This window comes from Hippocampus guttulatus, chromosome 14, assembly GCF_054856545.1.
Source record: "Hippocampus guttulatus isolate MCC_2025c chromosome 14, RoL_Hgut_1.0, whole genome shotgun sequence".
Classification (NCBI taxonomy): Eukaryota; Metazoa; Chordata; class Actinopteri; order Syngnathiformes; family Syngnathidae; genus Hippocampus; species Hippocampus guttulatus.
This window is the reverse complement of record NC_141274.1, coordinates 13,280,629-13,307,737: the sequence shown is the minus strand read 5'-3', so window position 1 is coordinate 13,307,737 and position 27,109 is coordinate 13,280,629. Positions and strand designations below refer to the sequence as shown.

Genomic DNA, 27,109 nt, shown 5'->3' with positions numbered 1-27,109 from the left:
ACGAGGGGATTTTTCTGTCATGTTATTCTGACCCTTTTTTTTTTTTTATTTCATTCATCGTTTATGTCTTTCGCCCTGTGGGCGGAACGGAAGCATCAAATGACAACCCGATGGGAAGCGGTCTATAAAAGTCACACAAATTGACGGATTAAAAATGTAGACAATTTTGAATCCATCTCATGAGTGACTCTGCCTTTATTTGAAAGCATAAAATGCTACATTTTCTGAGCGTCATAAAGAAATAGTATGGAACAATTTTGCCTGTTTGTATTTGTTTTTCCCGTTCCTGGGCACGCCATAGAGCTCCGAAGCGTCAGGCCAAATGCTTTCGTCCATATGGCGTACAGGGTCAAGAAACGGTCTGTTGTGATCCTACGCTCTTTTTGTGTGAAGCCACGCAATGTTTCTTGCACCCTCGCCGCCGAATGCTGCACATTCCCCTTTGGGGAGGAGTTGAGCTTTGGCCAGGTCTGCCATCATGCGGTCCGTGGTCTTCTTCATGCTGCGAGCGGCCTCAATGGCTTGGTCCAGAGTCCTGTTCATTTCCTCCTCCTTGAAAAACAAAAGGAGAACATAAACATCGGGTGTTTGTCAGTCATGGGTAGTATTTGGGCAAGAAAGACCACCTTGCTTCCCGTCCTGCTTCGGGGCGTTTGGAAGACGTGGCGCAGAGTGGGCTGAAAGTACACTTCGCTGGGGAGCAGAGCTGTGTCCGACTGGGTGGAACGCTTCCGGTAATTGGTCGCGTGGGTTGGCGGTTCCTTTACTTTGTAACTGAATATGACAAGAAAGTTGAATTTGCTTGGGAAGTGGTGATGTTGCGTTTGTGTTTTTACCTGGCGGGTAGACTGCACGAGGAGCCATAGCTGAGTTGGAGCAGTGGCCTTTGGGTAGGCTGAAGTGCGAGAAGAAGCCGTCTGTCTTTGCAGTAAAGGTTATCCATGATGGCCTCTGGTGGGAATAAGATAAACAATTATTGGATGTTGTATGATGACGTTTGAGGGGAAAATGAACTTATTCCCATTTGGAATGAGGCCGAACCATAACAGAATGTGGAAAATGTGAAGCACTGTGAAAACTTTCCGGCTGCATCGTATTATATAATTCGCAACGTGTCTCAGTCCCGGAATAGCCCGGGGATTACTGTCACGTCCCTTTAAGACACTCAAATTGTGGCGAACCTTTGCTCCTGCCGGGGTCCACATCTGTTGAAATCCAGTCGTCCGGCGCTAACTGACTGCAGCTGAAATCCCTCAGACTTTGTCTGCTGCTTGTTGACTTCCACAAGCTAAAGTTTCAAATGATGACATTAGTTTGCTGCGTTTGAATTCATCCTCGTGCATCATTTCCGCCCACCTGGTTGTTTTGCGGTAGGCTCTGCTTTTGGTTTTGGATCTACGTTCTTGACGATCTTGCCTGTATTTGGAGGCCAGGTAGTCCATCTTCCTCGCCAGGTGAGGCAACCGGACCAGACCTTTTTCTAGGTCTTTCTTCAGTCTGGAAACCTCGACCTGCAAGGCCAGGATAGCCTCACTGGACGGAGAAAAAAACAAACCGCTGATGTGTTCACTCGGTAATCTAGTCAAAAACGAAGAGTCATTTGTGGGTATTGACCTATTACAGGTGCAAAGGTGGCGTTGTCTCTGCTCTACATCCATCAAAGGGCTCAGGTTAGTTTCAGAGGCGTCGCGATTGTTTGCATCAGGACCTGTTCAGGGTATGGATGAAGATTGACTGGAACGGTCACTGCAATGATGAGAGGATTAACTCACCCTGCAGCTCGAGCGACGGCTTTTTAAGGATATTCTGCAGCCATTGTTCTACTGTGGCTGCTGAACCTTCAGGCTGTGCTTGGACCGGCGACTTGTGTCGTTGGCCGCTTACGTCCTTCGGATGAACAGTCGTCAGCGGATGAAAGGAGGAGCCTTCACCGTCCGGCGTACCAAGTCCATCACTGGGCACTCTGGGGAAGGGTTATGCAGAAAATCATATTGGAAGCATTGGAATGTGATGTAAACAAAGTGTACATTTGTACCTGGACCTTTAGTCGACTATAATGTCACGATTATTTGCGCCACATACATCAACCGGGGTAGTTTAGAGTCAATATTTATTTCATGTTATGCCAAAAATATAAACAGCTCAGCTAAACTTTACTTTAAAAGCATGTGAGACGAAAGCAACCACAGCTGTGCACAAGTGCAGTTTTCAAACAGCCCCAAGTTCATCTGATGGCGAGTGACCCGACATTCCTCATAATGCTCCATGGAAGGGAACGCTTCTGTTCTCCTGTCTCCTTTTCTCTCTCTCCCTCGCTGAGCATTTCTTCACTTAGCAAATTCAATAAAATACATCATGCCGATTAGATTAACTGGATGAATGGGTGCGTGTGTCACTGCAGATGTGATTTGCTAGTCAAACTCGATTTACGAATCCACTGTAGTTCAAATCACATCGGCGGATTCGAATATAGGTTGTAAACAAATACGGGTGTTTCTGATCATGTCTTGTACCTTTCCGTGGAAGGATTAAACTGCGGTATTCCACCGGAATGATTCAAGTCGGAGCTCCCAAATCCACTGTCTGTCTCTCTGCACACAGCCCCCTGCGCCCACAGACAAAAACGGCCAAGTTCCTCACGTCTACTTCAACATGCAAACCAAGCAAAAGGGCATTCAAGTTGACCTGCGCTAATGACGAGCGTGCGTCAGAGGAAGAGGAGACCTGCACAGCCAGACCGGCCCCCTCACCAACGTCACATTCCCGGTTTACAGCGCCATCTTGCGTGCCGCTGCAGCGGGAAGATTTGGCATCTTTTAATGATACCAACTCATTTAGCGGTAACGCGCCCGTAATAACAACACTGACCTTCCCGATTTCCATTTCCCAATAATTGCACTCCAAGGGTCACTGCTACGAGCTCTTCCCTCCAGCGAGGCAGATTCTCTCTCTTCGCCGCGGAGCTGCTCATCATCAGCATCCAGAGGTCCCTCCGCAGACACCTGCGGGCAAACAGAAAGCCTGCACGCAATCCCAAACGCTCTTAAACTGGGAGCAATGGAAACCAAACACCGACACGGCAAGCCGAAACACAATCTGCCGGCAGGAAGAAGACAATGAATAGTGGCTGTGGATAATAAGCTGTAGTGTGGTACAATATGTTCTTTATCCCAGTTTGTTATGTATTTTCTGCCTAGGCGAGGGCATAATAATGAATCAGATCTTCAACTGATCGGTAGGAATTCTGATGCTTGAGTGATCAATGATCAATCGTGTATTGAAGGAGTTGAGGAGCAGAAGAATGAAAGGGCTGCCAACAGTATATTGTTCCGTCTTTTCGTCATTGTGACTATTAAAAAATACGGATCTATAAATATGAAAATCAAGCCATCATTTGTAAGAGAAAACAACATCCTCACCGATTGTTGACTTGCAACGAGTCATTGCTGAGGGGCTCACTCCTTTCCTCTAATCGATCATTTTTACCAGTCCCATCCTCCTTTTGTGCTTCAGTCTTTGTCTCCGTTCTAAAACACTCAGTGGTCAAATTTACACTCGACCCCTGAAACATGAGACACGGTCGCAGAGTTTTCATGTTTCTCCCTCACACGGGCTACACACTCAAATGTGAATTAAAATACAAATGAAACTGGATGAGGGCACGACAACCAATGAAGTGGGTGTCAGCAATAAAACAGCTGCTCGAAAAAAAAATACTGGGCCGGTCAACAAAGCACTGCAAAATGTTTATTTTTCTCTTAAACTATATAGAAATATTGTACTGTACTTCAAATTGACCTTCAGATGAATTCTAAATCATAAAGAATGCATGCATTTATTTGAATAAATAGCAAAAAAAATATGATTACTGAAAAATATTAAATCTTAGCATGCATTTGCTTAGACTTCGAGCAAGTGAATGATGCACACATTGATGAATGGAGCACAGAGTCGATGAGAATAGCTTAAATGTATTTCTTGACTATGCTGGTATCTCAAAACGCTTGCATCTCAAATTACACTGGTCAAAAAATTTGTTACTTTTTTTTTTTTAACCAGACATGCCAGGAAACTTTTTCGGTGATTTTTAAGTTTGAAAATAGCAACTTTTTTTTTTCCTTCAACATCATAGCAATTACTGTGTGAGCCCCGCCGAAACAAATACTGCTGCATTCCCCTCTAGAAACAAAACAAAACATTCGGACATGCTTTGAAACTCCATCGTAGAAGTCATAATCGTCTTTTAGTATAAAAAATCCAACTCAAGTCAACTTAAAGTGTGTTACCTCATGCAGTGATGGTGGAAGCGAGACCTTCGCTGATCGGAGCTTTGTTGTGGGAGTTGACGACAAGAGAGGCGGGACGACGTGCTTGTGCATATTTTTGTCAATCATCTCCTTAATATCCTCCAGGTGCATACCCACCCGAAAAATATCCCCTTCCACCAGTCTGCGCGCATGTTAACAGACAAGCGCGTGACTACAACGTGCACAAATGTTGCTCAATCCATTGAGGGCACACCTGTTCGCGTCAAACGTTCCGATGTTTCTGCGCAGGCCTAAATAATTCTGCATTTCCAGAGTTCGGTGCTCCTCTTTCTTGCTCATGTATTTTCTTTCCAGTTGGTCCTGCGCTTCCAGCAAGCTCCTCAACATCTACCAGCAAACGGCAGTTAAAGTCACACACAGCTCACCTCCGTATTCCAGTCGCCACTCACTGTTTGCCGCTCTTCTGTGCTAACCGACGTGTCGCTCACATTCCGTTTGAACTCATCCACCTGGGCAGGAGATGTTTTGTCAATGTTTTTTTGGGTGTTGTTTTGTGAGATGAGTCGCGTGGATTAAACTTTTGGGGAACCGACCGTTTGCATGAACTGGCAAATGAGCGCTCTCAGCTCAGCGGCCATTTTGTCAGCTTCACTCGTGCCATCTTGATCGGATGCATTGGGCGTCATCTCATCCTGGCGGCCTGTTTTTACTTTTTCAACAAGGTTGTCTAAAATAGGTTTTAGAGAAACGTAACGTCAGAAGATCATAAGTATAGAAAAAAGGAATTGATGGAAGGTCAAACATGTTTTGCAGAATAAGGAGAAATGGCTCAAAGTTTGTTATTGTAATGCTCATCCTATTTATATTACCCAAGCTTGCGTTTACAGTCAGTGACTTTCATGCAACTTAAGCAGGCTAAAGACTAAAAGACGGCCGTGTAACCAGAATCGCGTCACTTGACCCCATTTGCTTCCTTGGAAACAAGCCGTGTATCCTTTGGTTTGTTCACAGCCGGCGAAGCAAAGCGCTGTCCTGTCATCATATCGCATGTCGTATGCAGCCACATACACAGTGATGGAATGTGAGCAGCTTCAGGTCCAACATCATGCTCGGCCTCACTGGAGTTTCCTGGGACGTCCTCAATATAAATGTCAGCAGTAGACTGGACACAAACATTATGTGCAAAAGCTCAATTCTTTCTTAACTATCATTTATTATTGGATCAGATCTAAAATCTACTTACATTGGTTCCCACCTTCATTTTATCTATGACGTTCTCAGCCGTGGCATATTTAGCCAGCAGCTTATCATATTCAGCCTAAAGAGAATAAGATTGATCATAATAATACATTCTTACCAGAACTGGTCGTACAAATAAGTGATCTAACAACGAGTATTGACGAAGAACGGTGCACTGTACATTGAGTAAATCTTGAAGCAATTGACCCCTCACCTAAAAAGAGATTGTAACTACCTAGAGATGCCACAAGAGGGTACCAAAAGACTACCTTGGTCTATGAAGCCGCTCATGGCACAAGATTTAACCTCCCTCCCCCAAATTACATTGTTTTGAAGACTTAGTTATTAAAAAGATTCAATTTCAATAATTGCAGAAATAGAGGGCCCCACAAATTCAATTTCGATTAAATGAAACAGACGAAAAACGGGTTTACGGTACCTGTAAGGGAAGCACCAGGACAGGACCGGTTGGGTCCTGCGTGTCTTTGAGGACTTGAGGCTTCTGTGACGACTGAAGGCCTGAATCCTCCAGCACCCTGCTGATCACCTCTAACATTCCCGGGGAGGACTGGACTCGGATTATGGGACTGGGGACCTGAGGAACAAGTCGAGCTAGACCGCTGGGACCTTTTGGAATTTTGACTTTCGGGGAAACCTTGGAGAAGTCAGGGAGAGGGAAATGGACTTGACCCTGACCGTACTTCAACTCGCCGTAGGACCTGCTACGCAAATGTGACACTTTCCTGATCTGAACCTCACAATCTTCGCCCTTTGCTGGTGTTGCGACATTTTCATCTCGACTGGACGCTGTGTTGTTCCCCTCCAGACATTCACTTTTTGATCCACTGTTTCCATCACTGTCCAAATATCTGCCACTTCTGTTGCTGTGTGTCGACACGCTACAGATAAGGTCGTCTATACTCTCCAGCATGGAGACCTCCGGAAGCGTCTCGGCTTCAATTAGCCTTCCAGTCTGCAGCAACTCCCCCTGAGAGAAATGCCGCAGCAACACCTGGCTAATGTCAACGAGAGGTCGAGTGCACGGCGGGGCTACCTCTTCATCCTGTTTGTCATTGACCTCCTCTTCTTCTTTCTCCTCATGAGGAACAACCGAAACCAAATCATTGTGTGTAGAGCCGGCATTTGTCGCCGATTGTCTTCCGTTAGAGGTCACGTTACTCTGACAGCCGTCCATGCCCTTGAAGTAAGGACTGCCAAGGTCGCCGTCGTCAGGGAGATCCTCCTGATCCTCATCGCTCGTATCTTGATCGGCGTCCTCATGTTGCCGGTTTAGGAGCTCTTTATTCTGCAATATGCGGCTCTTAGTTGGTAACACCCCCTCGCTGACAAGAATGGAGTCTGAGGCAGTGTCATCTGGAAAGAAACAATTTTGTATTATCTTAAATCAAAAATATATTTCAAATTATTTATCCCTGTATAGTGAAAAATACTGAGCTTGCCTTCATTTTCTCACATATTTCTTTGTACTCAGTGTGAAATCTGATTCTGTTTTGTTGAACGCAAAGATAATGAACAGGGCGTCCCAAACGTCACAATACACATTCGCTTTTCTATTTTGTTTCAAGTACCATTCGGACAGACTGCATTGAGCAGTTTTCACAAACCTTCTTGCGAGATGGCAATTTTGCAACTGCCAACTCCGTTTTCTTCTATTGTTATTGTGAAAAATATTGAATGTGAAAAGTGATGCACCAACATATCCCAATACTTTTGTCAATGGAGTGTGTTTTGCACATGTTGAAAATGTGAACCATTGCACCCTTTTAATGTACTGTAAAGCGAGATACATCTACTTTTTATGGCCAACCATCCTAGTTTTGCCATTTTTAATTATAGTTTAAGTATATATATGTTGGAGGCTGCATTTTATTTTTACATTTATTGCTTCGTGTCTTCAACTGTGACACAGTCAAAGTTGTTGCAGTTGTCAAACTGTGTGGTGTATGAGACTCACCACTGAAATGAATGCTGGCCTCAGACATGGCAGACTCTGCGTGTGACGGATGCAAAGCCAAAGAAGCCTGTAGATCACTGAGGTGCAGACTGTCCTCATCACAGAGATCCACCACGATTCTCTGCCGGATGCACTTTTCCCATAATAAAGTTGTTTTACGTTCTTCCTGAACGTCCTCATCGGAGTCTTCTTGTTCCCCCTCCATGACCAACGTGACTTCCATGACCAACCAGACTTTTCTCTTTTTTTTTTGGGGCGGGGGGACAAGTTATCAAATCTAATAGATTTAAGTGAAGCAAGTAAACCTATAATACACACAAAAAAATCTTGGATAGTATCCTAAAATGTATGTTCTCTTCTTGCATGTAGCATAAAGTCAGTCTGTCACATTTGTCTACTATTCATCTACATTCAAATGCTTATCTGATGAGTAGTGGGTACTTACTCAAGGAATAAAAAATAAAATAAATCCTACCTGAAACAAGACGTCACCTCTTGGTGTATTGCCGAAAGAAAATAAGTCCAAAGCGTCTCCCAGTTCCTGTCTTGGCATATACTTTCTTGGACAGGTTTTGTTTCTGTGCCATCATTAATATTGCACATGCGAGTGGTGTCCATCTGGTCCTGAACTGTCAGCTATCCAGGCGTCTGGTTGCCTAGTAACGTCAGCTGAAATGACGCCTGGATTTTAACTGGACTTTCTTGTCATTTTTCCAAAGACAAAAATCTTGATGTCACCGTCACCGCATTGTCAGGCATATCCTACACACACACATACATCACTGTACTTTTTCATTTTTTTTAGCCAGAGTGAATTATTTCTGTTAAACCCAGCAGAAGTTCTCTTTCAATTCACTTTCCAAGCTTCAGATGGTTAAATAAAAATAGAATAAAAGCTTTCATCACAATCGGATTCATCACGAATGCATCATGATTCAATTATATTTTGCGGTCTGCATGACTCAATGACAGCGGCTTTACCTGACGTCATGCAATAGTTTTATTCAAAAATATTGGACCAATGAACGGACGGCTAGGCGTGGCTTTCTTTGAATACCGCACTCCGATTGGCTGCTTGTCCAAAAACAAACTTCACTACGATAAGGACAAAAAGTTAAAAAAAAAAAAGTAACCTTCTTGAATTACTCATCGAAGTTTAACAAAATGAACTATGGCTATCGAATAGTGTCGTCTTTGCGCAATGTGTCTATTTTTGCACGGGAGTAGGGTTTAACAAAGTGAAACAAGGAGAGAAGAATACACGACCTGTTCGAACTGGATCGACTCACGTAAGTTTTCAGCTAATTCGCTAACCGACTAACCATTGACTTTGTAATTAGACGGTAGCTCACAGTTCTTTGTGATTCCCGAATAAAACTTCCAGTTATGGTGGGCATTGTAATGTCTAATAATTGCTCTGAATAACCAGTTATATTATATATTAAATAATGTTGACTTTTGAGAAACATGCTGACTTTTTAAAAGAAGTATTGTGCACGGTATTGATGAATCGAGTTAAATAGTCTTTGTTGTAATATTGAAACTTGCATAGTAGATAACTTCTAACTAATGATTCATTCTTGTATTGGATGCCACTATTGGCATCTCTATTTACAGTGAAAATTCAGGGATAATGTAATCCAAGTACAGAGTGTGATTTATGATGAAAACTATGAACAAAAATGACAGTTAAAATCATTATTAATGGTTAAAAAAATTCTTTACAGGCTTTCTAGATTTCCTGCCCCCTTGAGAAGGAGCTACCGGTCAGTATGCCATGATTTTGTATTTTTATTCCATTTACTTTTGTGTTTCTGGCTTTGTGCTGTCTGGGGCACTAATTTCTTTCATAAATGCTGATCAGCCTCTCCGTGGAATCTTGAGTGAGCAGACACTTCATTTGGTAGACCTGTGCAATCTTAGATCCGACACAAATGAGTGTAATTTTGTTCTCTTTGGACAGACTGTTAAAAAGTTATTTTTGTAACTGCTATTTCATTACTATGATTCTGTTTTTTACTGTATCATACCGAGGACTGCTTCTAAAGTTTTGCCCATCTAATGCTGCTCGATCAGGAAATCGAGATGTTAGAACCGAGTGGAGTCTTGCACTAATGCAAATGTACCTGATATAATGTCTAGTGAGTGTGCTTCACTTGTGCATGCACGCGCACACACACACACACACGCGTACATGTCATGTCAACGAACAGCTTTTAACGCAATTCATTTAGAAGCACACCGTCTTGGCAGACAATGGCGGGAAAGGTGCACACAGCCACTCCTCAGACTGTGTCAATGAGGATTTCTTTTTTTTAGTCCAGGAGGGATTATTGTACCATACTATGTATGGACTTGGTCAATAGAGACACTCCCTTGCAGTTGACTGACAGTTGACACATTTCTACTTTTTATATGCTTTTGAATGTGGAGTGGGACGGCCATTGTTACATGCCCATACTTTGGAGATTGTTTAGCGTCATTGGCAAGCCACCTGTGTACATCTAAAAAGTCCATCTTTGCATCGTTGCATCATCAAGATACTTAGCAAAATTTCAGCTTCATAGAAACATTTAGAGTGATCAATTAATCGACGGTGCACGTTTGTGGAATATGTGAGGAAACCGGTGTACCCGGAGAAAACACACTCAGGCACTTGGAGAACATGCAAACTGCCCAAAGGTAGACCAAGGCTTAGAATTGAATCCTGCACCTCTGCACTGTGAGGCGGATGTGCGAACCAGTCGCTAACCCAGGCTGAATTTAGCTCCTCCCCTGATATACAAAGAACTGTGCGCCAGGGAAGATGGATCTCTTCGACAATACTTCCTTGACACCAATTACTACTTTTCCTATTTGACAAACTTGTGGCGCCATCAGGATGGGTTGTCGAGGGGGAAAAAAATGCAAATAGATGAATTTATGAAGAGCAAAAGGCAAATATGTGGAGGTTCACCCAAAGATATTTTGAATGAAAAGATTGAGCTCAAGAATCTTTGGTGGGGTTTTTTTTTGTTTTAAAGTAAAGAATGAAGGGAAAACACCTTATCTGATCCCCGGTGGCAGAAGTGCGAGTTTGGGGAGATGCATTGGTGTGGCTTGCATGACCTCATGGAGAAATGAGCTAATTGTTGGCTCTGGTCGCTTGCTTATCTTTGGGTAGTTCAGGCAGGCTTTTTTCCCCTCCTTGTGGAGGATGTTCTGGACTGTTTCAGGGTTTCTTTTGGGTCAAACTTTTTAAAGCCTTTCCGTTCTCATCTCTGGCTCGCCGTGCAGCAACTCCAGAGCTCGAACCTGCGTCTATAATTGACAGCTAGCGCGTGCTGACCGCCATCCTTTTCCATTCCCGCCCTGCACTCTCTCTCTCGTCCCGCCTCAGTCGGCTCGCTCACGGCGCTGTTTTGGTGGGTGTTGCCATGGCGGCGCGTGGTCAGAAAGAGGCTTCACACACACACACAGCATCTTGTATTCTCTCCACAGAGGGCCGCTGAGGGGGAGGGACACACAAAGCAGCCCAGGGGACACTTACTAGCTAGCCTCCCTTCTGTGGACTTTTTAATTATTTTTTCCTCCTAAATTCTATTTTGAGCTACTTCTTTGCGCGTGCGCTTTTCAACGCAACCATTTGGTCAGGAACAAAATTAGGATTTTCCCTCATATTATGCACAGCGATGGATACCGACGGCTCCGTGATTAGCACACGAGCCGAGGATCAGTCCTTCCATGTCCGCTACAGGTAGGAGCCTCAACTAAAAGAGTTGCACAGCTTAATTGTCGTTCACCGTGACATACATGCTTTAAGAGCATTTTTGAAAATATGTTCAACAATTAATTCATTTCAATTCCGAACAGGAAATTGATGGATGTGCACGCGTGAAGGAGGTGATGTCATAAGTGAGGTGGCTCGAGATAGGGGGCAAGATGGGCGTTAAGTGCCAAAGGCACCTCTCAACCTTCAGCAGTCTCAAGACTTTATTTGTCATGACTATGACCACTCCTGTATGGCTTGGAAACAAAAAACAAAACTTTTGTAATATATTTATGGAAACAAAAACACACACAAAAAAAATGCTAGAACGATAAACAGAGGCGAGATACTCGGCCTTATCCCAATGTATCACTATTTGCAAGGACGGCCAATACGAAGAATAGAAACTCACCATTCATTTCATGCTAAGTTAAGGGGAAATGCTTATATATTGAGGCATATATGGATTTCTGTAAAATGATCTGTCATTTTGGGGGGCTAAGGGGGTTATTTATCAAAAGTACCAGTAGTATCTGTACTTGGTATCAGTATCGGTGACCATTTTTTTCTCCTAAATTTCGTTATGGCATTGAGTTGTGTGTGTGTGGGGGGACAAATATATCAGAATAACTAGACAATTTTCTAGATTTTTGCGATTGGAATTCTGGACAGTCCAGCAGATCCAAGGTCGGGATGCAATTTAACTTTCCAATTTCTTGCGAATTTAATGTCAGGTGTATTTTGGCATCTGGAATTACCCGCCAAAGCTCCTGTTGAAGATAGCGTCAATATTTAACAAGCTCTAAAATATTCATCCCTTGCCTGCTTTGTGTGCGTGTCAACACTGCCGGGACGGTAATTGACTCCATGGGACCGCAAGCGGCCATCTGCCCGACATAAAACTATGTAAAGCCTTCGCCCGACCCGTAATCTGTTGCGCTCCTGCCGCTGTAATCTCACGTGACCAGGTCAGAGGAGAGACCTTGAGTGAAAGACGATAAAGATGAGCCAAGAGAACGCTGACCTGCATCTTTCCCGTGCCCTTGCTTGCATTTAGGCTTAACGCGGTCGACGGTGTCACACGCCTTCGGGGGTTCGTCTCGTCTTTGATATCGCTGACGTCGGACACTTTGAGGTCACCAGAAATACTAATCTACTTTTTGATTTGATCTCCGTGAGAGCCAAAAGAGAAAAAGTTCTTCTTTTGAGGTTCCGCCTCTCCTGCAGCCCGGATGCAGCGGAAACCTCGGTAGACGCGTCTCAGCTGCGCCATGTGCTGCTGTTGTTGTAAGGCAAGAAAAAGCTGCAGGTAGGCCGGTATGCGTCGCATCTACTTAACCGAACCCTCTTTGCTTGTACGCGCAATGAGGATGCACATTTCATGGACAAGTGAGAGCTGCAGTTTTTCGTTTGTGTATTTGGGTGACTTATCTACAATTTGTAAGAGACTGGGTGTGAGGGGAAACTAGATAGCTCAACCCTGAAAAGCTCTCTCGCATCTTTTGATGTCTTTGGAACAATAGAGGGAACTTTCCCTGCCGACACAAAAGTGAGACTTTTATTTTGGCCTAGCCTGATGAAACCCATGAACAGATCAACCCAGCATTTGCTGTTAATAATGACTTCATATTATTTTAAACATATGCATCCAATAAAGCAAACATAGGACATTTTTGGTCGAACCCCATCTTGTTGGACTTCGGCACACACATTGAAAGATCTGCGAGCCGACTACTCTACTAAATGATGCCATCTACCATAACAAATAAGGGCGTACGTGTACACTCTGCTCAGTCATTTCCACAGTCCGGTTCATTGTTCTCTGGAAATGGAAGGAAGCAGTGAAATAACATCCTCTACTGAAGGATTCCGCCGCCGCGCAAAGTTTTTGGCCACTCGGTTCTGGTGATCTTGCCCGAATGACTGCGCATCTTTTGAGAGCCTTTTCCCAATTTCAAAAAAAGTAAACTTTTTTTTTACCTGGTGACCACTGTAGGATGGAGGTGTCCTGCCTTGAGCTGGCGCTGGAGGGCGAGCGTCTCTGCAAGTTGGGCGACTACAGAGCCGGCGTATCCTTCTTCGAAGCCGCCATCCAGGTGGGCACGGAGGACCTGCAGGTGCTCAGCGCCATCTACAGCCAGCTGGGAAACGCCTACTTCCACCTGCACGACTACGCCAAGGCGCTGGAGTTCCACCGGCACGACCTCACCTTGACCAGGTGGGGGGTGGCGTCACCGCAGGCACGCCAGAGCGATCCCGTCACGCCGGATCTCACCTTTTGAAACGCCTTTCTGCGCGCAGGACCATCGGGGATCTGCTCGGCGAGGCCAAAGCCAGCGGGAATCTCGGCAATACGCTGAAGGTGCTGGGGAGGTTCAATGAGGCCATGGTGTGCTGTCAGAGGCACTTGGAGATAGCCACGGACATCAGCGACAAGGTAAGCTTTGAAATAAAAAGATGCAGTAACCGCTGTTCCCTGAAAGGGGGAAAGTTGGGGGGGGGGGAGTTTGTGGTATGTTAATGGTTTAAAAAGTTATTGTGTAGGCAAATATAAACACGGGGCCTGGGGGGTTCGAATTGTGTCTGCTGTTACTGACTCCTCAGCCCTACTGCAAAGCTTCTTCCTGTTTACATCCGCAGCTGACCATTAAGAGCGGGAGAGCATTTTAGTTTGTGTTTAAAAGACAATGAGATTCATTTATGTGAATGACTTCTCACAATAATTTGCAAAGTGATAAATATCAATCTGCATAACTTTAGTTCTATACATCTCTGCCATTGGTCACGTTAACAGTTGATCACATCTAGACCATTCCTAGAAAATCACAATTTTCTTAATGCTGCGTACAGACTTCAACAATTATCGTTTAACATCAAATATAAAACGTTTTCATGTGTGCGTTGCAGGTGGGTCAGGCGCGAGCTCTCTACAACTTTGGCAACGTGTATCATGCTCAAGGAAAAAGTATTTGCTGGAGTGGAGCAGAGCCTGGAGATTTCCCAGAAGACGTTATGGCGGCGCTGAGGAAGGCCTCGGAATATTACGAGTATGTCACAGTGTGCTTACTGTGTGTGTGTGTGTGTGTGTGTGTTAATATCACCTGTATGATCCAGCTTATCGGTCATCCCCGCGTGGACTTTCAGGGCAAACCTGGTGCTCGTGCAGGAGCTTGGTGACCGGGCCGCCCAGGGTCGAACGTACGGAAACCTGGGTAACACTCACTACCTGCTGGGGAACTTTCGCAACGCCGTGGCGTCTCATGAGCAGGTGAGGGCTTAGGCCACAAAAAAAAGAAAAAGTTGCTTATCTTGGGTGGGAAATTTCCCCTGGAAAAATCGTTCCATCTGTCTTCAGCGTCTCCTAATAGCAAAGGAATTTGGCGACCGCTCCGCGGAAAGACGTGCTTACTGTAACTTGGGCAACGCTTACATCTTCCTCGGAGAGTTCGAAGTGGCCGCCGAGCATTACAAGTAAGTCGACCCGCTCATGTGGTTGCGTTGACGAAGTAGTACAGCGCACGTAATATGAGTCAGGTCACTTGTATCTCAAGGCACGATTTGAAATGTCCGCGGTGTTTCAGGAGGACGCTGCAGCTGGCGAGGCAGCTGAAGGATCGTGCGGTGGAGGCTCAGGCATGCTACAGTTTGGGCAACACGTACACTCTGCTGCAGGACTACGAGAGAGCCATCGACTACCACCTCAAACACCTCATCATAGCCCAGGACCTCAATGACCGGTACGGACGCTCGCACGACCACACCGGAGCCGTCCGGGTCATCGCTTACCTTGACCAGAGTGCCGTGCGCGTGCAGGATTGGCGAAGGTCGAGCGTGCTGGAGTCTGGGAAACGCCCACACTGCACTTGGTAACCACGACCAGGCCATGCACTTTGCTGAGAAACACCTGGAGATCTGCAGAGAGGTTTGTCAAGTCGCCTTTCATCAACGAAAAAAAATGAAATGAATCATTCCTGGCAGTTCTAAAGTCAAATAGCACTTGTCAACAAATGTTAAAAATTGTACCAGACCGGAGACAGGAGCGGCGAGCTGACGGCGCGTATGAACGTGACAGATCTGCAGACGGTCTTAGGCCTGAGCTACAGCACCAATAACTCCACCCTGTCCGAGAACATCGACGACAAGATGCAAGGTGAGCGATTTGGGACGTTGAGTGTTTTCCCATGTTTTCCCAATGGCGGCCACCGTCAGCAGGTCTGCGTTGCAGGGGCGAGGCCGAGGATGAGCAGGAGGCACAGCATGGAGAACCTGGAGCTGATGAACCTCACGCCTGACAAGATGAACGTATGCGCCTCACTCTTTTTTTTAATCACGATTGTTTCCCAACCTTTACTGACTGATTTTTGGACCCTTTAAGTAGAATGGCATCATTTCCCCCATCGCAGTTTTTACTTTGCACCAAATATCAAGTGAGTGTTTGTGTTGTTAAGGTTCAGAAGTGGAGCAGCGACATCCTGAGCAAACAGAGCAAGCCCGCCCTCATCAAGAGCTCCTCCAAGTTGTTCTTTGTTAGCCGTCTGCGCGGGAAGAAGTTCAAAGCCGGCGGAGGTTCCAGTAAGGTCCTCCAGGATGCCAGTAACACTCTGGACAGCGGCAACGTGCCTCCGCACGGGGCACACAAGGTAGAACGACTCACCAGACAACACTCAACCTTGACACTCGTGTCTTGACGGCCCGCTGCGTTTTCGCATAGCGATCCAGTCCTGACATGCTCGGGGACGAGGGCTTCTTTGACCTCCTCACTCGCTTCCAGAGCAACCGAATGGACGATCAGCGCTGCTCCGTTCGTGACAAAGGCGGCAGCCTTTTGTCGCTAAACGGCGGCTCCCACTCTCCGCCCAGGATCATCAGGAAATGTGAGTATGGAGCCCTGGAAAAAAAAAAAAAAAAGCAAAGCAAACATTCCGAAATTTTTTGCGGGTGTCTGAATTCACACACAATCGAACAAAAACATGAAGAGCTGGTTATAGTGAATCATAGAGGGCTTTACTATGACTGCAGTGTTCTCCATTTTGCCTCACTCATTTCAAGATGCCAATTCATGAAAAATCCAAATCCATTCATGAATTCATCCTCTCCTTCCTGGCAGCTGTTTCTGATTCCGCCAATGTGTCCGGTGCTCAAGGCCGGCGGGTCGAGGACTCCTCGGTCGCCGGCGGGAGCCTGCCGGGTCTCAGGCTCAACCAGAACACCAACCAGGCCGTGCTCAACCACCTGATGGCCAATGCGGACAACGCCGAGCCCGACGAAGACTTCTTCAACATGCTGGTCAAGTGCCAGGTGGGCCGAGTGCTGTGGCGGTACCAAATTCTCTACTAATACTTAAAACACGTGGTATCGGTTAATTTTTGACAGTGATGTATGATGCTACATTTGGGCTCTATTTGTATGACAAGGCAGTAGTCTTAACTGGATCTGTTACGTGACCTCCAGGGATCCCGCTTGGACGACCAGCGCTCCGCACCTCCTCCTCCTCCGGCGCGTGGGCCCACGGTACCGGACGAGGATTTCTTCAGCCTCATCATGCGCTCGCAGGCCAAAAGAATGGACGAGCAGCGCGTCACGTTGCCCTCCACCGCGGCAAAGACCAACGCTGCCTCCAACTGAACAAAGTACTTACTTTCCCCAAGGGCCCCCCTGAAAGGTGGCGTTTGCAATTTGAAGTTCAAAAAAAGACCCATCAGAAGCATCAGCCAGTATGTAGTCGACCGTGTGGAGGAACTCTCAACTCACCTTGCACAAGCGGTATCAGGGACAAAATGTTTTTCATCCTTGTTTTTCACTACTACAGTGTCATGATTTCACCTTTGTATTACTTGTAATACACAAACGCATTTCTATTTGTATGTGTTGTGCTTTTTATGACTGTTGTGCTTCTGTTCGCTGTTCTGTTTTTCTGTCGCTTTACATGGATTTTGTTTTTCAATTGCAGATTGGCAAAATAATTTCACTCATCTTTTTCCAGTAATGTCCATCTCAAGAATTGTGTGAATTCATGTGTACAGTGCTAATCTTTTGTACTTAATTTTAGAAGAGGTTGGAGCAATTAAATGCCTCTCATGGCTACTTTTGGTGTATTGACCCATGGTGTATTGACCCATTCCAATGAAACACAATTACGCTTGATTAAAAGACACTTTAATGAACGTAACATCAATTTGTTGGCTTGCATTAAATTACTTTTTTTTTTTTTAGAAAACAAGACAGGCTCAATACATCGGCCACTAGCATTTCATTACATAATTGTACGTAATCATTGTACATAATCACAACTGAAATAATTATGCATGTACGTATTAGTTTGGTGTTATTTGTTAAAAGACATTAGCATTTAAAAACAAAAATAAATTAGCATTAGACAGCAAAGTGCATTAAATTTCAAGAAGTGAACACAGTCTATATGTCCCAAATACTGGCTTCAAATAAATATTAACGTTCCTATGTACTGTGCAAAAAAAAAAATTAGTAAGAGTATCGACTGCCCCCTACCGTTGTGACCTCAGTACAGCAGCATTTAAAAAGAACCAACAAATGACCAAAAACATCTGCGCAACTACAAATGGAGCCTTCTATTCCCTTTGGAAACTGGCTTAATAACAACTGTTCATTGTTTAGAACGGCTCCTGCTTGCTCAACTGATTGCTCAATTTAAGAACAACGATATACACATTTGGGGTTGTACATTTGTGGGTAAATGAACGTCGGCATGAGGGGAAGCAACAGCAGAGACTGTAAAAGCTGCCACAAGCTTGCTATTTGACACGCCGTACGATTACAATTTCACGTGAGAAAATTCCAGTTTTCCAAAGGGAAATAATAAATAAATAAATAAATAAAATACAACAGCAGCTGGAGTAAATGGGTTGGCAAAAATGTGGAATTTGATCTGGTCTGTGTTCATTTGAGAACTCAAGAAAGGCACCATCATGAAAAAGAGCTTCGTTCCTGTCATGCAGCCTCGTGTGTCACCACAGTGATGAACTACGCTACTAGTGAGCCAAAAGTGTCCACTAGTTGACATCTGCACGCTTCTAGTATGCAAAGCCGTTGGAGCAGTTAACACTACTAAATCTCAATAGTAAGCTACTGTGCTGCACTAGTAACATTACCAGGCCTAACTAGTAGGGATTTGTCATGCACTAGTAGCCTCCTAAACCCAACTAGTAGCACCAAAAGTAAATTTGCCTCACTAGTAACAAGTAGTTATCCCACTAGTACAGTATCCTACTAGTGTGAAAAAAAAAAAACAGTCGTGGAAGGGAGTAGTGAAAAAAATAGTACTAATATATTTGAAATCCACTCTTTGTGCTTACTATTGGGACAACTACATGTCAGATGTACTAGTGGCACTTTGGTGCCACTAGTAGGATCCAGGAGGCTACCAGTGTGTGACACACGCCTACTAGTTGGGCCTGGTAGTGTGACAACTGCAGTATACTAGTTTACTTATAAGGTTTAATTCCGAACTAGTAGGCCAAAAGTGGCACAAGAAGTGGAAAAACAGAACTAGTTCAACTTGTGTGCTGAACTGCCTTAGTAGTAAGAATAAAGCACATCCTAGTACATGGACCCCATACCGGATAGCAAATAAATGCTCAAATAAATTTCAACAGTGTGACTATGTGCAGCATGTGCCTCTGCGGTGTTGCTAGTTTATGATCATCGAGAATCCCTACGCCGCCAACTGTTATTGTGAGGGTGTGCGTGTGCATGCGTGTGTGTTTCAGATGAAACGCTGTGCTCTGTGTGTGTGTGTGTGTGTGTGTGAGACCGCATTATGGGTTGTGAGTCCACAGCGTGACGGTGCGGTCGGCAGACGACGACAGGAAGGAGAGGTCCTCGGTGTGCCAGCGACACTGGATCACCTTGTCGCCGTGCTCCCCCACCACCGTCACAGGCAGCTGCTTAGTCAAGTCACCTGAACGCAGGGAAAATAAAAATAAAAAGGCATTAATTGAGACAGCACATATGAACATCCATCGCCCGTCCTCATTCGGGTCGAAGCAGATAATAGCTCCTCTAGTTACATGTTTAATATTATTTTAAGCTACTGTTCATATACATTAACACCGCACTTAAAGGGAAAAAAGTATACCTGAATGGTGACTCAATTAAAATCTATTGTGCATAACAGTCGGCAGTTCTCACGAATTTCATATACTGCCCTAGACAAGCTCCCGGGCCCGGTAGACAAATTGACCTTGAAGGTTGGTGACCATGACTTTGGTGTCATAAGAGCCAGTGAGCAGGTAGTGCGCGCCGGGAGAGAAGCGGACGGAGCGCACGTCGCTGCCGTGCGGGCGGTACACCTGCACGATGCGCCCGCCTCGAATGTCGTAGAGCATGCAAGCGCTGTCCTCTTGTCCCGTCGACAGCAGACGGCCGCTCGGGTCCACCGCCACCGAGGCCACGGGGCTACCTGAGGAGGAGATGCAGATGGACACGTGTTGGCAAATCTCAATAGAATTCATCTCAGTGTCTATAGAAAGCATTAAGAATTTTTTTTTAAATTTAATTATAATGGACATTTACATATAAGAAGGAAAAAAAAGTTAAAGTATATTTTAAATAGAATTTTTTTTAATGGTCATTTATCAAGAGATTAATGTCAAGGTAAAAAAAAAAATAAATAAAAATGTAGGTGTTTGAAGTCAACCCCCACATACTTGCAGTTTGGCACCCATGGACATATTAGTCTATTTTAGTCTACTTATACGAAGATCGTCACTACTCATGGGGGCCGGCCCAGTCTTATTACATAAGAGGGCATATTATTCATGGGAAATTATGGGAAGTTATTTTTCAAAACTGTTCAGCCCAAACAAAAACAAATTTTGGGATCACTCAGCAACGTGCAGACTGTACCAAAGTCATCCAAAGCTGTTTGAATTTTTTTTTTCAAATGCCGCCGATACCTGAGCCGTGGAAGGCTGTGCCCACCACTCGCACGCAGGTGGGCACCCTGAGGTCCCAGAAACGCACCGTCTTGTCTTGGGAGCCGGATGCGATCATCCAGCCCCCCCACGTGTAAAGAGACAGGATGTGACCTACCAACAAAGCGCACATTTTGAGTTGACATCCAACACAATTGTCATCTCGGGCGCGTGTGCCCGTGCGTACCCGTGTGTCCGCTGAGGGCATGCAGGCCTTGCCCTCGCTGGCAGTCGGTGGTGTAAATGTTGCAGTCTCCTGCTCCGGCGCTGATTAAGATGGCCCCTCCGCTTTCTGGGCCCTCCATGAAGGCCAAGTCCCTGATGGTGCCATCGTGCATGCTGAACTCCAAGTCTGGGCCTGAGAGGGGAAGCACCATGATGTCACACCGGTGAGCAGTATTTCCCGACCTACGTTTAAAACGCCGTCCTTAGTGTCAACAATACTATCTCCCACTTTGCACAAATTGTACAAATATTACTCGAGAGTGAATATATTTTATTCGAATGCCATCTACAGCTACCTTTTTTTTTCTCTACTTGCTAATTAATTTTAAAAAATTCCTCCTTGATACAGCTCTCGTATTTGTTTGCACTTATCGGTTGTTTTCTTTATTATCAACGCAAGTGCATACGCGTGAAGAGCGCTGCTGCGCCTGGAGCAGTTTGATTTTCATCATGGGATGAATAATCTACCTATTGCGGCGAGTTATTCAGGGTTCGACTCATTCAGACACACTTACTGTACCTGTGGCATTGCAAGTCTCCGCACTGAACGGTAGAACTTTGACATATTTGTCGTTCGAGCCGGTCGCCAGCAGCTGCCCACAGTGGCTCCAGGCCACGCAGTAGATCGAACCTTTGTGGTGTTTGTTCCTTTTGAAGCGGACTACCGGCTGCGTCGCTGGACTCGAGTCGCTAACGAAAGAATGACATGAGCTCGGGAGGGATAATAGCGTGGTAAGGTTGTACATGTTTGTCTGGCGGCCACAGTCACCTGGTGTCACGTGTTTCTGGATAGGCGCAGACGCGGAGTGTTTTGGAGTTGGAGCCAACAGCGTAGAGGGTCCCAGACGGGTGGAAGGAAACGGCACGAACAGCCTGAGTGTCCTCGAGAGTATGCACGGGCACAAACAGTCTTTTTTCTTTGTCGCTACCCTGTTTAAAAAAAAACACCAAAAAAAGTCACATTAGATCCATTTAACAGGAACGCCATGACCTCGATATTTAAGCAGCATGTCATCCATGGCACACGTGGCAGATACAATGCGTACCTAATAATCTTCTTTGCCATATTAGCCTTCTCATTTGCACTAAGCAGTAAATTACTAGAAGGGTTTTAGAACAGTAAAGCTGTATGGGGGCTTTCAATTGCGATACAGTATGAAGGCAAGATGGCCATTTTAGCGTCAACTGTTTATTTGTAATCCTCCTCAAAGAATCGTATGAACAAAATTAAAATGTGATGAGCATGAGGCCGAGGCACTCGCCAACTGTGGTTCTCCTTTCTCAAAACCAGTTTTCTGCCATGGATGAGTAGTTATGTTCCATAAAAAAGCTATAAAGTAGCAGTAGTGCTATACGATGGGCAGGCAAACTGTACTAATTGGTGCAAAGGAGCGAATGAACGCTGAAGCTGTGCAGTGCCAATGAACACAACATATGACGTGTACCTTCTGTGTCAACGCACCTCTTTGCTGCGGGATAATGAGCCTGGCGAGTCACCATGTGGGCTTGCTTTGTGATTCTGCCCGCTGTCAACCAACAGAAATAAAACCTTTCAAATCTGTCTGTCTGTTTGTTTGACCGTGCAACTTGTGCAACGCTGCAGAAACCTGTTTTGGATGATGGGGGATTCATTTAGGGGCGAGACGGGACGGCCTCCCGCAACGTGCTGCGGTGTGCTGCTGAGCACGCCGCCGCCACCGCTCTGGTTGTGCTGCAGGCTGGCGGAGGCGGGGTTGTTGTTGCGCTCGGAGGGAGGTGTGTTGCCGTTGCACTGTTGGGCCAAAGATTTCACCTCCTCTCCTAAACTCTCCATCCCCACATTGAGCTCCTCCAGCTTCTGAATGGACCTGGTGACGCACATCAGGCTCTACATTAGTACATTGTCGGTGTCTTACTCATCAAATATGTATGAATGAATTATTACAAAGGAGCTGTGACCATCCATATGCATCTTCTAAATAAATAATAATAAATCTAAATAAATAAAATTGTCACAATTAATCCCCTGTAAGTGGTCCTTGGACCCAAAAGAGTTTAAGAACCCTTGGCCTCGATTGTGAGGGGATTTCCCATCAACAAGCAAACTTCTATTTACATTTACAAATACATTTGAAATAATTCCTGAAAACAGACACATTATTTCTTCTGCACTCTTTCAAGTGAGGAGCTGTCTGCAATGCATGCATCGTGTGATCTTGAGGCTTCTCGTGACCAACATAATTTCCGTCTTACTTTGATGCGATATAAATTAAATGGAACCGGGGGGAAACTGCAGATGATGTGAATAATGCAGACCAGGTCATTCTCAGGGGAAATGTAATAAAAAAAAGGCCTTTGTGTGATAAGGACTCTCTGTGTGATGAGACGATGCTGGTCAGCACAGATGGTGCATCAGGCATTGGGGGAGGCATGTGGGGGGGAGACGGGAGGGGGTTGCATCGGTGCGTGCTGAGGGGAAGCCAAACAGGATTGATCATAATATGCGTTCCCCTTTCTCTCGTCTGACAGATGCTCACAGCCGACAAGCGGGACCCTCGGTAGTTCTCTTTCTTCTTTTTTTTTTTACCTGTTGAGGAACTTTTCTGTGAGGCTGTGCTGCAAGTCACTGGGTGGAGGCTCCTGCTGCACGCCGCCTTCCAACAACATCTGCTTGTACATCAGCCTCTGCTGCTGCGTCTGCTCCAGGTGCTGTTGCACACGTAAGCGCTGACGGTAATACTCCTCGTACTTCTCGGAGGAGTCCCAGAGCTGCAAAGTTGAAGCAGAACGGCATGCATTCGATACTCCACGTAAAAGATTGATTTGGGGGATGGGACACAAAAGTATGGTAGCAGGCCGGCGCAAACTCGTGGCGACGTAATGGAATGCAATAGCAATTTAATGTGTGAGGCGGATCACTGCAATTCGCTGTCAAACACGCTTGAAAGGCTACATTGTGCGGGGATAGGTCAAGCTGCACCCACATTTCTCTCTCCTCTATGGACTGGATTGGGAGTAGGCACTTTCTATTCTATTCTACTCTAATCATTCCACAGCCACCATCCAAAAAACGTCAATAGCATAGCAATGCCAGATCAGAAATACGTTTGGTGTTTACCTCATTCTTTTCAGCAGAACCAGCTGGTGGTGCATCCTCTCCAGGAGCCGATGCGGGGCGTGAGTTCTGGGCAACGCTCGAACCCATCGTTTTGTCCACAGGTGAGTCAGTCCTGGACCTACACGCGCACACGCACAGTTTGACACTAAACTTCAACAGCAACTGACAAAAAAAAAAAAGCTTGCTTGTCCTCCTTGGACAAAAGGTGCAAGAACAGGCATTAATATGTTTTTTAAAATGATTATTATACCGATTATCAGCAGATTTGTATACAAGTAGCAGACGGTTTAACTCACGTTTCTGGCGATTCCTCAAAAATGCTGTGGCAGTCGGAGCTCTCCATCAAGAGGCTCTTGCTGAGGTTCTGTCCGCCCGCACCAGGGTAGTGGAAGTTGGCAAAGGAGTGAGACATTGGGGAGACACCTTTACCCAGTGCGGCCTCGCCACCACTCGTTCGCTTATCCTGGTTGGACAGCCCGTACGACAACCCATCCAGAGCCGGATTCAAAGACCGCGACATGTAGGTGTCGGCGGACTGGGGCCGCCGCAGCGGCGAGGACGGATACGGAGACAGTTTGCTGATGAGAGGAGTGAGCAGGTCGGCATAGCCGGTCTTGGCCGGTTTGACCAGACGGTCCACGTGGATGTTGAGCTGCTTCTGTTCGAAGGCGCAGGAGAAGACGCTGTGGGCCAGGTTCTGCATCCAGGACAGCAGAGACAAATCCACATCATCGCAGCCGTTGCCGCACAGCATGTCCACGCCCAGCAGGACCTCGCTCTCCGTGATCTCTTCACCTGTTGCCTTGCTCTGGACACAAAGAGATCCCACAACTGATCCAACAGCCTTCCCGAGTGCAGACAGGTATACAATTACTTGTTGGTTCAGACGCAATTCACCCCCCCCCCCCCCAAAACAGCGGACTATCACTGTACTACTGTCAGCCCCAACCTGGCAGAACTCCACACAGCACTCATAGAGGACTCCTTTGAGGAGGAGCTGGAAGAGGCGATCCCCGCTGGCTTTGAATCCAGCCTCACTCAGCTTCCTATCCGCCGGGATGAACTCGGCCACCATGGTGCAAGCCTCCTCGAAGCACTGCACCCGGGCTGTGCTTGGGTTCCAGTCCTGACAAGAGAACAGCGGTAAAGTCACAAGCGACTCAACCACAAAGGCCACAAATGGCAAGAGCGCAAGTAAAACAAATCCCTTGCCTTAAATTCAGCGTGGTTTGTGAGGCGAGGTAAGGTGAGCAGGAGACACAATTTGCTGTAGTCGTCTTTGGAGGGGCAGAACTCCTCCAAGGTGTGCAGACACTTGACCGCCTCCTGCATGGTGAACTCCAACTAAAACGAGAGGTGAGGCACAGAACACTAACTGAAGATGGATGACATTCGGTACTATTATTGCGCTGTGGGAAATGATACAATTTGATTAATCTGGACATTATTTAATGACTACAAATAATGACATATGGTGACAAACAGAATGATGAAATGCTCTTCCGTTACCAGCCGACAGTACATAATCAACCCGTGTACCCATTTGTTTAACATTTTTATTTGGTGGTGTGCTGTGAGATTTCTCTGCATGGCTCAATAAATATGGGCAGATAGTTTGCTAACTATGCTTAACCTGAACTCTAAATGTCGGACAGAAGCATTAAAATGAAAACTCGATAGGCTCCAGCACCCCCCGCGACCCTTGTGAGGATAAAGCGGATCGGAAAATGGATGGATGGATGGATGTAACCGTGCCAAATGCGCTCTCATGTTTTTACTTACATGTTGTGGCTCATCCTCAGCAGACATGGCATTATTCACACACAGAGCTTCCAGAAACTTCTGCTTTAGGACGATGTAACGGAACCTGGAGTGCAGAATGAGTCATTGTGACATTCTGATGCTATTTACAGTGTATTTTTATTTGTGCCAACACTGCCGATCACTAAAAATCATATTGTTGTACGATACCTCTTTTTATCAAACTTCTCCATACACTCCAAAGGCTGAATAAACTGCAGGACCTCATCCCACTGGCCATCCAGCACCAGTTGTCTAAAACAATCACAATAATTGACATCCACAACATTTAAGATCTCCTCAAGTAGCAAAGGAGAAAAATCTGTCATGATAGAGGCTACCTGAGGAAGAGCATGTCGTCCGAGTAGAGGCCGTTGATAATGCCGCTCTCCTTTTCCAGAGCCAGCATGCTGATGTGCAGCTTTCTGGAGTGGAGGAAGTCCAAGATCACCTTGATGATCTCCACCTCCTTCACATTAATTGTTTCTTCCTCTGTCATGGTGGCGACAGACTGCAAATAGCAATCGAAACACTAAATCCACAAAACCACTGGAACAAATCATTGACTGAACACCGATCATGAAAAACTGTCACACATTTTAAAATAAAAGATGCACTTCTGCCCAAAATGTGGAACAATCAGGCTTCATATAAGACAAGTGTTGTAAAACTTTTGAGGAAATTTTTCCAATGAACCACTCACAACCTGAATACCAATTATAATACCAGTGAGATGTTGTAATTCAACAGCATGATAATTGGAGTCGTGTTAAACTGCCTAACACTGATTGCCATTTCCAAACGCCTCGCAGACATGAGCAAACTGAAGTCAGGTGAATGAAGACAACGTGCACAAACACTTCTGATGATAAGACCAAAAATATTTAAGACCGTCTTTCAATATAGAATTACCCCACCCCCAAAAAATGAATATAACAACAACATAAAAAAGACGATGCTAGGTTAGCATATTGCGAAGAAAGCAGCGGTTAGCAAAAAGCCATAAGGAGATTAGGCTACTTGTTAGCATTACATGCCGAGTGGAGCTTTTGGATTACAGCAAATAGTTACCATCAGGAGCTCATACCAAGCTGGCTAATTTACCAGGCGCCACTAAAAGGGGAGATTAGACTAGCTTTCGCCAGGCCAATGGCAGGAGGAGAAGGACGAGGAAGGCGCGGCATCATCATCGGCTCGTTAGCCGGGTGGGGTGCTCTGTTCCCCGGCGACAAGCGACGTCAGTAGTTTAAGGGCAACCGTGAGAAGAAAAAAAACTCACCGGTTAGGAGAAAAACATGGGTTGAAAACACACAGCTGCCGTGTCTCCGTGACGTGAACGCACGCTGTCACGTCGGTGGCACTCCGTGTTGTTGTTTTTTGAGTGAAGGCGTCCGGTCTCCCAGTCCCTACCGTCACGTCCTCCGACTTCAAGCCGATTGTGACCCCCCTCCTCCGGGTTTGATGCATGTGTCCGGCCCAGCCCAGCCTGGTGCGACCTTTCATGGTCACTGCTTCAACACACCTCCATCCAAAGGGAACAATGCACGTAGATAATCAAATTACTCATCATAACATGTGATAATAACGTTTAAAAAAAAAATCGATGTGTTGCCATGGTGACAACGAGACACTAAACAGTGATCTCCAAGGCAGCCGTTGTCAAAAAATGTCATTGCCACCTAAAAAAAAAACGTCGTTTTCCAAAGACTACCATAATGACCTACTAAAATACAACAGCTATTAGGCCTAAGTACTCATCAAAAGTTAGACGGAGTTTTTACACCCAAGTGTATTTAATATAATTAC

The 27,109-nt window shown here is 45.5% G+C and overlaps 3 protein-coding genes across 7 annotated transcripts; 1 reads left to right on the top strand and 2 right to left on the bottom strand.

Annotated features, from left to right (window-relative positions):
* Positions 1–195: 195 nt before the first annotated feature.
* aknad1 (AKNA domain containing 1) lies at positions 196–7,779 on the bottom strand. The gene is given in 20 exon segments (XM_086128983.1): positions 196–446; positions 448–552; positions 627–774; positions 837–951; positions 1,182–1,288; positions 1,357–1,533; positions 1,615–1,708; positions 1,773–1,963; positions 2,514–2,605; positions 2,686–2,791; positions 2,869–3,021; positions 3,420–3,562; positions 4,287–4,449; positions 4,522–4,655; positions 4,718–4,777; positions 4,862–4,995; positions 5,337–5,430; positions 5,512–5,586; positions 5,947–6,881; positions 7,483–7,779. Coding segments are annotated over 20 exon segments (3,480 nt in total). The 5' UTR covers positions 7,706–7,779; the 3' UTR covers positions 196–215.
* An 810-nt stretch (positions 7,780–8,589) lies between these two features.
* gpsm2 (G protein signaling modulator 2) lies at positions 8,590–17,399 on the top strand. Of its 3 annotated transcripts, XM_086128982.1 has the most exons (15): positions 8,590–8,771; positions 9,210–9,248; positions 13,227–13,448; positions 13,532–13,667; positions 14,138–14,277; positions 14,375–14,498; positions 14,586–14,701; positions 14,812–14,967; positions 15,044–15,152; positions 15,257–15,380; positions 15,456–15,532; positions 15,679–15,870; positions 15,942–16,104; positions 16,338–16,528; positions 16,682–17,399. In XM_086128982.1, exons 3-15 carry the CDS (start codon positions 13,228–13,230, stop codon positions 16,853–16,855), a joined length of 1,923 nt encoding a protein of 640 aa, XP_085985108.1. In that variant the 5' UTR covers positions 8,590–8,771; positions 9,210–9,248; position 13,227; the 3' UTR covers positions 16,856–17,399. The 3 variants fall into 3 exon arrangements, with proteins under 3 accessions (XP_085985108.1, XP_085985106.1, XP_085985107.1); XM_086128980.1 differs by lacking the exons at positions 8,590–8,771; positions 9,210–9,248 and adding an exon at positions 10,857–11,218; XM_086128981.1 differs by lacking the exons at positions 8,590–8,771; positions 9,210–9,248 and adding an exon at positions 12,138–12,539.
* wdr47a (WD repeat domain 47a) lies at positions 17,370–26,813 on the bottom strand. 3 transcript variants are annotated; one of them, XM_086128979.1, is made up of 17 exons: positions 26,583–26,813; positions 25,645–25,814; positions 25,475–25,558; positions 25,286–25,370; positions 24,716–24,847; positions 24,453–24,629; positions 23,800–24,311; positions 23,504–23,621; positions 22,973–23,154; positions 22,014–22,253; positions 21,869–21,932; positions 21,176–21,336; positions 20,927–21,096; positions 20,369–20,539; positions 20,164–20,295; positions 19,449–19,667; positions 17,370–19,166 (listed from the first exon to the last, which is right to left on the bottom strand). In XM_086128979.1, exons 2-17 carry the CDS (start codon positions 25,800–25,802, stop codon positions 19,024–19,026), a joined length of 2,748 nt encoding a protein of 915 aa, XP_085985105.1. In that variant the 5' UTR covers positions 25,803–25,814; positions 26,583–26,813; the 3' UTR covers positions 17,370–19,023. The 3 variants fall into 3 exon arrangements, with proteins under 3 accessions (XP_085985105.1, XP_085985103.1, XP_085985104.1); XM_086128977.1 differs by lacking the exon at positions 26,583–26,813 and adding an exon at positions 26,375–26,471; XM_086128978.1 differs by lacking the exon at positions 26,583–26,813 and having other exon boundaries at positions 25,645–26,365.
* Positions 26,814–27,109: the final 296 nt, after the last annotated feature.